Source organism: Rhinolophus sinicus, linkage group LG09 (assembly GCF_036562045.2).
Source record: "Rhinolophus sinicus isolate RSC01 linkage group LG09, ASM3656204v1, whole genome shotgun sequence".
Classification (NCBI taxonomy): domain Eukaryota; kingdom Metazoa; phylum Chordata; class Mammalia; order Chiroptera; family Rhinolophidae; genus Rhinolophus; species Rhinolophus sinicus.
The window spans coordinates 9627888-9640637 of NC_133758.1; the positions used below are offsets into that span (position 1 = coordinate 9627888).

Below are 12750 nucleotides of genomic sequence, written 5' to 3' on the forward strand. Positions count from 1 at the left end.
CAAAACCACAAGACATTGATTTACTTTCAGAAGAAATCAACAGATTACTAATAAGCCTTGATATAACTCACTTCATACGTGGCACAAACAAAAGGACATTTCACTTTTAAGGAAAACTATAAACACACACACCCATTACAGTCATTAAATCATCAATTTTGATGGTAAGACTGGAATGCAAGCAAAAAAAGCAATTTTTTATAAAGAATGGGCTCTTTCCATAGTCATATGAATACTCCAGCACTGGTTTCCTGCCAAAGCAACGACTGGCCTACGGAGAAGAAAACCTGCCAAAGAACAGGATGCTGCTGGAGTCATTGTGCCTGATGAAGAACAGGAAAGGATGATTGCAGTGAAAAGTTTCGTAACCTGCCCCTGATGTGACGGCAAAGCCCACGCCGGTGGCAGCGGCAGCCGCGGTCCCTTCCTCGGTGACCACCACGAAGGACCTGTGCAGGAACTGCTGGGCGTGCATCCCTGAACGTGAGCACATTCCCGAGTAGTCGGCTTTGAGCTCACTGAAGGCGTCCGCCAGCCCCACGCCTGCCAGCGCGGCCTCCAGATCGTAACTATCTTCCACTTCCAACCGGGGCAAGCGCAAGTTCACAGTCCTTTCTTCCATATGCCCTGGGTTAGTCCACTCTACTAGTTTCTCAGGAGTTATTTTATCTATAATCTATTAAGAAAAAAAAGGGAGGAAACAACGAATGCCGTGATTATCACTAAAAGCTTGAAACAATGTAACACCGATCTGTATCAGTCAGAAACCATTAATTTTAGTAACAAATAAAAGTAGAAATTTCATTTCACTACCCTGTTATCTTTATATAGCAGGCACTTGTCTTATAGTTGTCTATTTAAATTATCTGTGCACATGTGAAAACCCAATCGCATTAAATGAGTTTTAAAAAATGAGAAATGTCATTTCTTATTCTGTCAATCTAATACATATTATTTCATATTTTACTATTCCCCTATAGTCTTTGTATGCATATATGTTATGTATGATTTTGTGTATAATAAATTTTGTTTATATAAATTATATATAAAAAGCATATTATTATAATTAATATGATGTATTATACAATATCATAGTTATTCTACTACACAATATATAAATATATATTACATAGTTGCAATCACAGTGAATGTCCACTTTACGTGTTATAGTGTAAACATTTTACACTACAGCATATCTCTCCTAAATAGCTTCACAATGATAGACTATTTTCATCAAATTGATAAATTTTATCCAGCATTCATCCATTTACTCACTTCACAAATATTTAATATGTATCAGACATTATGATAGATGCTGAGAGATGCTGTAAGTACAAAAATAATAATTATGATAAATTTCAAACTAAGTATCCTAGTGTATCTAATGCAAAAATTACTGATTTAACTTAGAAAAGCAACTTTTTTTCCTTCTGAATTATTTCCCCAGGGTAATTCCCACAACTGGGGTTTTTGAGTCGGAGTAGGAATGCTCTTAAAGCTTTCATACACCTGCCATTTTCCTGTCCCAAAATACTTTCCAATGTATGATGCTATTAACACTTTCACAGCAACAGAACAGCATCCATACAATAATAATCATATACCACTTGTCACATGTTATTATAATACAGAATGCTGTTCAGTGTGTGTTTACATATAGATGATATGGACAGATGAGAGAGAGAGAGAGAGAGCATGGTCTCTAATCATTACAATAAGGAATAGGGATTTGAAACAAAGCCTTTCTGATTTCAAAAACACAAGATACTAGCCACATCAATTTTTTTTTAATACCCAAATGAGTGGGACTAAATCCAGGGGTTCAAGATTCAGGATCCTATGGACTTTGGGTGATTACTGTGTGTCAATTTAGGTTCATCCGTGGTAAAAACAAAAAAACAACAACAAAGAAAAAAACCTTGTTTTCTGATAAGTGATGTTGATTATGTGAGAGGTTATGCACGTGTGGGGGCAGACGATGTACGGGAAACCTCTGTACCTTCCTCTCAATTTTGCTGTAAACCTAAAACTTTTTTTAACAATTGAAGGTGTAAGAAAGAAATTCTGAAGGTCCACGAGCCTCCTAAGTACGCTGTTTCCCCAAAAATAAGACCTAGCCAGACAATCAGCTCTAATGCATCTTTTGGAGCAATAATTAATATAAGATCGGTATTGTATTATATTACATTATATTATATTACATTACATTACATTACATTATATTATATTATATGATATTATATTATATGATAGACCTGGTCTTATATTATAGTAAAATAAGACTGGGTCTTATATTAATTTTTGCTCCGAAAGACACATTAGAGCTGATTGTTTGGCTAGGTCTTATTTTCGGGGAAACATGATAGTCACAGAACTTGGTGGATATGTGCATATGTGATTTTTTTCTGGGAAAAAAAGTCTATAGAGATCAACCATTTCTCAGAATGGTGGGAGATCTTTAGAAATCTCCTATGAGGTTCATTTTAGCTCATTCCCAAATATTTCATATCAGTTCTTCTCAATCAACCTGATATCGTTTAATGTTCCTCTTTAGATATCCTGCCCAGAATGAGAAATCGTTTCCACGTGACGCTGCTAGACACCAGCTCCAAATCAGAAGCCCTGTTTCCAGGGTCACCCAGAACAAACTCTGGGACACAAAGCCTCCAGAATGAAAGCAAGAATGGGGAGATGCAAGGTTTTACCTTCTCCAGGCCCTCGATATCATCGGGCAGCAGCACGAACATGCTTAGGTCATTGTTTTTATATGGAATCCCCAGAATTTTGGCCTGCAAGTCCTTCAGGAAAGTGAAGCTAAAGGAATGGTGCTGTGTCATCATTTGCACAGATTTCTTTGTCCTCTGCAACAAATTAACAGAGCACCCAGTGTCAAAAGACGCATAAGACAACCGGGCGAGCTTATTAAAATAATTAGCTCAACCGAAAATCGTGCTAAAGATCAGAGCCTCTGAATTAGCATTTGCTGTTTATCCTGTACATTTGCTAAAATACGACTTTAGATTTTACACTCCTTCTATCACTTACATAAAGGACCATACCTTATTCAGCCAAAATTCCTCCTCCTTGGTATTTTCTTTCTTAAACTCCCTGTCCCATTGCCCTTTAAAATACATGATGTTCACCAGCACCAGCTTGGTGGAGCTGCTTAGAGACACATCTGGAAACAGGTCCTTGATTGTTTCTGCAAACAAACAACAAATTGGCCCATCTTCAAAATTATAGGTGATATGCATGGCAGATACAATGCAGATGGACCTGACTGATCCTTAAAACCTCAGCCAGGTCAGCACCTGCAGGCCTGCCTGGCCCACAAAGCATTCACTGACAGAATCCGTAGGGATGCTTTCACTTTGCCCACCACCTATTGGATACATTGAGGTGATGGTTAAAGAACACAGGCTCTGGGAGCAGATTGCCTCTGTTAGCACCCAATTTTGCCTCTTATCAGCTGAGGAATAACTTGGGCAAGTTATTTAAACGCTCCGTGTTTCAGTTTCCACATCTGTAAAACAGGAATAAGACCTGCCTCATAGGGTTGTTGAAAGGAGTACGTGATTTAATACGTGTGAGGCACTTAGAACAGTGACTGGCTCGCAACAAGCGCTCAGTAAATGTTAGCTGTTATTATTTTTACCCATTCGATATAGTTACCACCTGAGATTTAGAGAATTCCCATCTTGTTGGAAAAGGAGGTTATGTTTTTGTCTCTGGGTTCAACCCATCTCACAGTAAATCCTGAAGAATACTGATTTAACCAACTCTCCGATAGACCCTGTATTTTCCTGCTTTTTTTTTTCTTTTCATTTCATTTGGGCTAACTATGATGAAAAAAAAAAAATGTATTCTGAAATAACAGCTGTCTCCCTGACAACTGAAATAAAATATGTAATCTGAAACTCTAACACTAAAGTCTCAGCTATCGCTCAGCCTCCCACCCTCAAGCATATTTGCATATTTTCATCGCTCTCTGGTGTTCCTTGTGTGTTTGGCTCATACTGGGGAACGAGGAGGGGAGGATGAAGTGAGGGCTCTGTCAAGTTCTCTGCTGTGGATGGGGCTGAAAGTTGTTATCATCCCCACATGATTCTCAGATGGAGGTGAGGCCCAGGCAGCTCCAGCTGTAAGTAGCAAAGGCAGGTCTGGATTGCAGAGCTGAGCGTGTCTTACTTGATAAAGAGAAAGGGGAACCCTCTATGACATTTTCGCTTAGGAACCCAGACTCAGAAAGAAAGACTGTGATACAAAGGAAAACATGTGAACCCAAGGGAGACAGGAGCCCAATTTCAGGAGCCCCAAAGGTGCTGTGATCCACAGCCATGTGTAAATAATTCTCCACTGTCTCCATGACTCCGGCTTCCTGTGGTCCCCTCCCTGGCTCTCAGTGGCTCTCCCCACATTTGGTGAGATCAGCCCACCATTGGCTTCTCCCACACCTCATGCACGTCCCTGCCTTTCCAACCCTGAAAAACCCATCTCGAGTCCCCTCCCAAGGCGAGCCCACCCTGGCACCCCCTGCAGTGACAAGCATAGGGTTCACTCACAGCGGGTACTCAAGAAGCGTTTTTTAGGATGAATGACCATCCATACTCTACCATGTGTTTGGCTTTCAACCCAGGAATTAATCTTCTTTCGACTTTCATCTGCTGCGTTTACAAAATCAACAGGTTCCAGAGAAGCATGGTAATATTTTTCAACATAATCTAAGTATTTCTTTAAGAGAAACAGGGAAGGAACAGAAAGAGGTTGAAAATTCAATTAATCTACTCCCAGCATCTCTAAATGAGTTCTGCTGTGCATCAAGATGACTCCTTTTGTAAGCAGGGATTCTGGGGATCTGGGCAAATCACTTTGAGTACTTCCATGTACATTTTTATACAGGTGCAATAAGGTTAAGGCAAAAAGAAAAATCAGATTTAAACTGCCCAGATTAGAAAGAAGTGCTCAAAGGGCCTGGATGTCTGAAAACCAAGCAATGCAGGTGGGGAGGGGGAGAACACCGAGTGATTTGGGCCAAGCCAGGCAGTCATCTTACGCAGCATGCCTCCAGGTTCTACAGTCCTAACAGGACCATTTGGCCGCGCATGAATCCCACTCACAGAGGCGATGGGCACAAAGAAAACTTACTTGAAGGAAAAGGTATGTCTTTTCTCCAAATAGCCTGTTGGTTATTTTCAGTTCATAATTATTAGTGGGTTTGCTTATTTCACTCAAAAACGTTTGGAATTGGTGGTGTATCTCTTCTGTCTTCTCTTCAATCTTAAAAACCAAAACAAAAACTCAGTGAATTATCTTGGCAAAAGTAAGCCTAGATTCTCCCCCAAGAAGATGTGGTTGCAGGGTCTTTTCCTCAGTTCCGCAACCTGGAGGATGGCCCATGAGTTTGGTGTGGCCCCTGACTGTCAGGTGGCTTTGACACAAATCATATGATAACGTAAGTCACAACCAATCTCAGTTTCAGAAAGAAGCCTGTTCCTCAGCCCGACACCACAGATCTGACTTTTCTGACTCAGGTTGCTTTTTTAATCTCAAATATCACCCACTAAATTCTTCATATGCCTACCTTTAACTTCCCACAAGACGAAGCACCTGAAGAAAGCAGGGGATTCCTCAGATGGCTCTTATCCACCCTCTGCAGTTTGGCAATTTGTGTTCCAGAGAATGGATCATAAAATTGACTAACGGTTGGATAAGTAGCCATTTGTCAGAGCTATACATGGAGCTAAAGTGAGATTTACCCTTGTCTCTAGGAGGGGAAAAAAAACAAAACTTTTCTAGACATTTTTTGTAGAATCCATCAGTTTTCTGACTGATGGCTGAGGAGTGAGCAGGGCCAGCTGACCCAGAACACTTCCCTGAAACAGAGAAGAACGTGGTCCTACTGCCTGTTGAGTGATATCTGGCTACTTCCATTCACACTGGATGCAAGGGAGAGGCATGTTCATTGTGAGCTGAAAAGCTTATTCCTGATCGCACTGAGAACAGAAAGGCCTTCTTCCTCTAGAATGTAAAGCCCATAGGATTTTTGTTTCATCTTTTTATTTTACTACTGGTTACTCAATGCCCAGAGTAGTGTCTGGCACATTACAGACACCCCATTAATTTTTGTAAATAATTATTAAACATTTGGAGACATTGAAGTTGAAAATGTAAAAGTGTGCTGCTCTAACAAAATATCTGAGGCTGAATTTGACCTTTGGCTTCCTCCTTGCTATTATGAGCTTTCTAATGGCTAGTGATTGTTCTATGGATAGTCAGGCTGACTGATATGTGATGTGGGCAGGTTAAGGTATTGAAGCATTTAGGGAATAATGGATTGATATAAAGAGAAAAATGTAGTAGGAGTATTTCTCCAGTGGGCCAGTTGTGAGTAAGTTGACCTGAAAATGGGGAAAGGGAAGAAAAGGCTATCAAACAGGCCTAAGGTTTCAATGTATAGTACTTCTGAAACCTGGGAAACTCCAAACTAAGAAATTAATTTAAAGTGACCCTGGATTGATAACTTCCCCAGATCTTATTTCAGAAAAAAATTATCTGTATTAGAAAGGTAACTACGACCCAGATTTCACTGGACTCCCATAAATTACCAATAAAATATTAGCTCATATTCCAAAATTACAAATCATGAGAAAAATAAGTCATATATCAAGAATCAGAAGAAAAATAGCAAACAGTCATGTTAGACCCTCAAGAACTTTAAATGTTGATATTATTTCAGATATCACATTTAAAAAGCAGTATATTGAAAATGTTTAACCAGAAAAGATAGTTAAAAAAACAAGAGACTATCATCAATTTCCAGGCTGGTAAAAAAACCAGCCTGGAAATCAACCAGAATTTCCATATATTCAATAAGCATTGAAATTTAAAATCTCAATAGATGGGTTAAACAGCCAATCAGGTACTGCTAACTTAGTAAACTAGATAGATCTGAATAATTTTCATAGAATGCAACATAAAGTAAAAAAAAAATTATAAAAAATATGTATGACAGATGGAAATAGAATAAGAATTCTAGCATCCTTCTAAAAGACAAGAAGAGAATGGAGAACACGCATTATTAAAAATATTAAGTGGCTAAGAATTTTCCAGAGTTGATTAAAAAGTACGAATTTTCATATTGAGAAAGCACAGTAAACTTGTCTTGGTAAATAAAAGAAATCCACATCTGGACACATTGTAGTAAAAATTCAGAATCAACAAAAACAAACACCAAAACGTAAAAGCAGCCAGGGAGAGATCACCTACGAAAGGATGCCAAATAAACCAACTTCTTAATAGAGACACTGGGCACAGAGAGTAGAATGGTACCTTCAAATTGTTGAGAGAAAATATCAAGCTAGAATTCAACATACAGTTAACCATTCATTCAAGAACAGACAAAGGTAGATGCAACCTGACAGCATCTACATGTGTAAATTTTTCTTAAAAACTTCCCAGGAGCGATGTCAGCAAGATGGCAGAATAAGAAGCTCCATATCCATCTTTCACCACTAGAGACACTGGTTTAACAACAATACAAGAACCAAATAGCTTTCTAAGAAATTCAGAAATTACTTAAGAGATTCTTGGACCTCAGTGAGTATGAAACCAACTGCATTGAAACCTGGTAGCAAAATTCATGACACTCGCTCAGCAGAGTTCCTCCCTGCCCATCACACACACACACACACACACACACACACACACGCACACAATGTGATTGGGAGAAAACTCCCAACTTCTCCCTGGGAAGAAGAGAAAGAGAAGAGTGGAATGTACATCTAACATTCTGACTTTTCCAGACGCTGCATGAGTGTCTGGTTTCTGTCTTGCCTGAATATAAACGCTGATAGGAACAGGGCACCAGGTTGGCCACTGAGAACAAAGGCAACCAACATGCACCAGAGACAGATACCAGGGAGAGCTCCTGAGTAGAAATCAGTAATCCTCTTCAACTAGGAGATTACCCACACATACTACAGTCAGCAAAATGGTGTGGTACTGGCATAAGATATGTGAACCAGTGGAAACAATAGAGAGCCAGAAATAAATCTTTGGTCAAATAATGTTTCAACAAGAGTGCCAAGACTACACAATGAGAAAAAGACAGTCTCTTCAAAAAACGTGCTGGGAAAACTGAATATGCACAGGCAAAAAAAATGAAGTTGGACACTTACCTTATACTTACTAATATACAAAAAAATAATTCAACATAGGTAAAAGACCTAAACATTAGACATAAAACTATCAAACTATTAAAAGAAGACAGACATAAGGGAAAATTTTAGGACATTGGATTTGATAATGATTTCTTGAGTATGACATGAAAAGCATAAGAAACAAAAGCAAAAATAGACAGATGGGACTACATCAACCTAAAAACCTTCTGCTCATCAAAGGAAAAAGTCAACAGAGTGAAAAATACTTGCAAATCATATATATGATAAAGGGTTAATATTCAGACTATATAAGGAACTCTGCAACTCAACCACAGCAACAAAATAACCCAATGAAAAAATGGGCAAAGGCCTTGAAAATAGACAATTTTCCAAAGAAGATAAACAAATGGCCAACAGCATTTGAAAAGATGCTCAACATCGCTAATCATAAGAAGAATGCAAATGTCAAAACTACAATGAGGTATCACCTCACACTCATTTGGATGGCCACTATCAAAAGAACAGGAAATAACAAGTGTTAGTGAGAAAAGTTAGAACTCTTGTGCATTGTTGGTGGGAATGTAAAATGGTGCAGCTGTTATAAAAGCAGTATGGAAGTTTCTCAACATTTTAAAAATAGAATTACCATATGATCCAGCAAGCACACTTCTGAGCACATCTCCAAAAACTCAAAACAAAATCTCAAAGAAATATCTGCACATCTATGTTCATTGCAGTATTATTCACAACAACCAAGAGGTGGAAGCAACCCAAGTGGCCATCAACAGATGAATGGGTAAAGAAAATGTGGTACATACATACAATGGAATGTTATGCAGCCTTTAAAAAGAAGGAAATCCTATTATGTATGTCAACATGGATGAATCTCAAAGACATTATGGTAAACAAAATAAGCCAATCACTAAAGAACAGATACTGTGTGTTTCCCCTCACATGAAGTTATCTAAAGTAGTCACAATCATAGATACAGAAATTATCAATCAATCAGTCAATCAATCAATCAATCATCAGGCCCAGGAAGTTTTAAATCCCAATTCTGCCCAGAATATTAGGTGTGTTTCCGAATTTATACAAATTCTCCAGGGAATTAAAAAAAGAGGAAACGTTCCCCAATTCATGAGTCTGGTGGTAATTTGATACCAAAACTAGACAAGGACAGGACAAGAAAAAATATTTCAGATTGATCATGTTTATAACATTACATTTTTTTAAAGCTCCTAACAAAATATTGCCAAACCCAACTTAATAATGTATAATATTTTTAAAATCATGACCAAGTTGATTATCCCACAAATGCAAAAATGGCTTAATATTACAAATTCAATTAATGTAATTCACTCGGTCAACAGATAAAAAGATCATATGATCACCAATAGATACAGAAAACATATACATACGTACGTATGTAGGTATGTATATATGTATGAATATGGATGCCTGGGGATTATAAACTCAGGGTGATTTCAGGTCCTACTGTCTCTGTGAAATGGGTCTGTAGACACCGTTGCAAGGAATAGATGTTGGCATCATCCTTTCGGCAAACATCTGGTAATATTCAACAAAGTTGGACATGCACACACCCTACCTCCCAGATCTTTCCTATAGACTAGCATTGTCTCATACAAATAAAATGCGAGCCACCAATGTGAGCCACACATACGATCTGAAATTTTCTAGTCACTACATTAGTTTTTTTTCTAATACACACAAAGATTCTGTGTGGACCACCATACTTGGGAGGGAAGTACTCTCAGACAACTGTGCTCCTTGAGTGAGTGGACAGTGGAGCAGCAATCTGACCCAATTCTGTTGTCCAAAACCTGGAAGGAAACCTGACCGTGTGCACACGCACTTGAGGAAGACATTCAACTTGGCTGTGTGGGATTGTGACATGAACAGCCCATACTGCTGGGTGACTGGAGCCCCCACTTCATGGGGGTCTGGGCTACGACTACCAAGAGCTCTAACCATATCCAAATGCCAGTCCCGACCTGGGCTTAATCCCGCTCCCATGTTTGTGCACTCTGTCCTGTGGGTGAGGAATGCTACAACCCTAGAGCTGGAAGAGACCCCAGGAAGTCATGGGTCCTGTGCCAATTCTTTCTTTTACATAAAACCTTAGCAGGTGGGGGGAAGAGCTTAAAATAAAAATAGAATGTAGTAATAACATCGCCTACCCCGACCATCATGGCGTGAGCCACCAGTGTGTCCCTGACACCCTACTGCACACTGTGCAGAGGTCCAAAGAAGATGAACTACTTGCCCAAAATAGGACAGCTGCTCAGGGACTGAGCCAGGATTTGAACCCAAATCTGTTTAACTCCAAACCCTGCTATAGGGACTTTTCAGTCTGTTAGCCTTTACCAGTATCAATCCTAGTGGTTAGTGTCCATTAAACTTAAGGTCTCTTCTGAACACTAAGGATTTATTATTATTGCATGACTCTAGCAACATTATTTGGCTGCTGTGATAATCATTGCTTAAAAATGGGTACAAAGTGTTACCTCTTCTTCGCATTTCCCCGGTGAGCCCACATCTACGGAGCAACCACGCTGCAGCTTGTAAGACAAGTCTCTCACCTCGTTTCCCTCAGCTGTGATTCTTGAACTTTCTCTCTCTTTCTCAGAGAAAAGCACCTGGAAGGGACAGAAAATATCATGGCGGTGGTCAAATCAGAGCAGAGAAAAACCTCACACAGAATCAGTCAGGGGAAAGTGGATGTTTGTAAAAGAAACCACACAGGTTACCTGTGTGGCACACAGGTAACATTTTTCTCTTGCAAAATCATGAAAAGGTCTGGAGGAGCCCACGTTGCTTTACCTGTGCATGTACTCTTCTTTGATGTGTCATTTGTACCCTAGTAGGGATTATGCAACTTCTTCCAGTAGGTTTTGTTCTTCCCACTCTGTCTTTAACTATGAGGTTAATTGCTTTGGACAAGGCCACTGACCCAGGCCTCACCCAAAGGAATACCAAGCACCAGGGAGGAGATGGCATGGCGGAATGTGGAGAGGGAAGGGGACGTCCCTGGTAGACCTGAGACTTCTCCGTGTCTTCACACGCTCTCTCTGTTTCCTGCCCCATAGGTCAAGAGAGGCATATGTTCGAGGTAATGCGAGAAGGCTGCCCCCAGAGACAAGACCACACCTGGCAAGCAAAGGAAGACCACCTACCTCCTGTAACTGGGCAGCTGTGGCTCCTCGGGCCCCCAGGAAGAGCATGCCAATGGCAGTTGTGATGCTCACAGGGGAGAAGAAGATGTTGCCCTCCTTAGTTTTATTCAGCTCTTGGAAAAGGTCAAACCCAAACTGAGTGGTTGCTGTGCCAAGCGAATTCATGATGAGTCTAGCGAGATCTAGAACAACAACAACAGCAATCAAACTTGTATGAGCACTTCACTTACTTGAATTGTTTTAGGCCACGGGGACCCTTCCGGCTTCTCTTCCTCTTCCTGCATTGACCCAGGACATAGGAATTTTCACCCTTTCAGTGAAAGGTCACCACTGCCTCCTTCTCACCCCTGCACTTGGCCTTCTCTGGACAGGAGGCACGGATCCATTTGGCATCACCAAGTGATTGTCTGTTCTCGTTTCCTCAGGGAGCAAGGTTAGTGCCTTATGTGTTTTCATTCTCTCTTGTTCTCTGTCAGAACCTGCCTGCATCTGCCCCCCCCAGCTGCCTCCTCCCTGTGGGAAGCTCCCCCATATAGGCCCAGTCCTTGCTCTTCCCACGTCCACCCTGCCCAGCTGCTGGACCCCAGACCGGGAGAGGGGGAGGCGTAGGAAACCCCACTGGCCTCAGGTCCAAGCACTGTTCAGCCTTAACAATTATAAAGCCAAGATTGTCTCCTTTTCTGATACTTTCTATTTCTCAATCAATTCAAAATCCAGGGCAGAGAGTGGGCAGATAAACGGAGTCTCTTCATCCCTAACTGCCTAAAAACTTGACTTTGGGCTGAATTTTTCCTAAATGGCAATGACATATCTCTAACCATGTATTATTAAGTGGGAGTGAAAGCGTTTTCTTTTTTATTCTTCTCTATATTGTTTCAAGCTTGTACAGTGAGTTCATATTTGCTCTGTTATCTCACAAAAATAAAATTTTAAAAGAACGATTAATATTTGCCAAAAATACATAAATAAAACACATTTTATATGTTCTTCATCACCAGCTATGTTATAACTAGTTAATCAAGGTTTAAGGAAAATCCTAAAATAGAATGAGATTAATGCACAATAAAATGATTTGAAAGCCTACCTTCTATGGAGGGAGGGGGTCCTGGCTATCAAGGACCCACCCCTGCTAAGGCATCCCACCTCTGCTGTTAAAAGTTCCATTTCACCCCCGAGTTCCCTTGCAGCAATTCCTTTTGGGTTAACTTAGAAATAAAATGAATTAACTCACTGTTGAATAAGATGAAGGAGGTATAGTATCATGGCTACGTAGGCACCAAATTAAAGAAAACCACCCTAAGGAAAGTTATACACAATAAAAGTATTTCTTTCGCATCAACAAATATTCTCAAAACACAAGAAGTCTTAAGTTGGAGTTGAAGCAAGAACTTACCTGG

General features: G+C 40.0%; 1 protein-coding gene across 1 annotated transcript; it reads right to left on the reverse strand.

The window, feature by feature from the left end:
- Nucleotides 1–11763, reverse strand: SERPINB13 (serpin family B member 13). The gene is made up of 7 exons (XM_019729366.2): nucleotides 11354–11763; nucleotides 10760–10816; nucleotides 5146–5277; nucleotides 4614–4731; nucleotides 3060–3202; nucleotides 2706–2861; nucleotides 1–676 (listed from the first exon to the last, which is right to left on the reverse strand). Exons 1-7 carry the CDS (start codon nucleotides 11516–11518, stop codon nucleotides 272–274), a joined length of 1176 nt encoding a protein of 391 aa, XP_019584925.2. The 5' UTR covers nucleotides 11519–11763; the 3' UTR covers nucleotides 1–271.
- Between the last annotated feature and the right edge of the window lie 987 nt (nucleotides 11764–12750).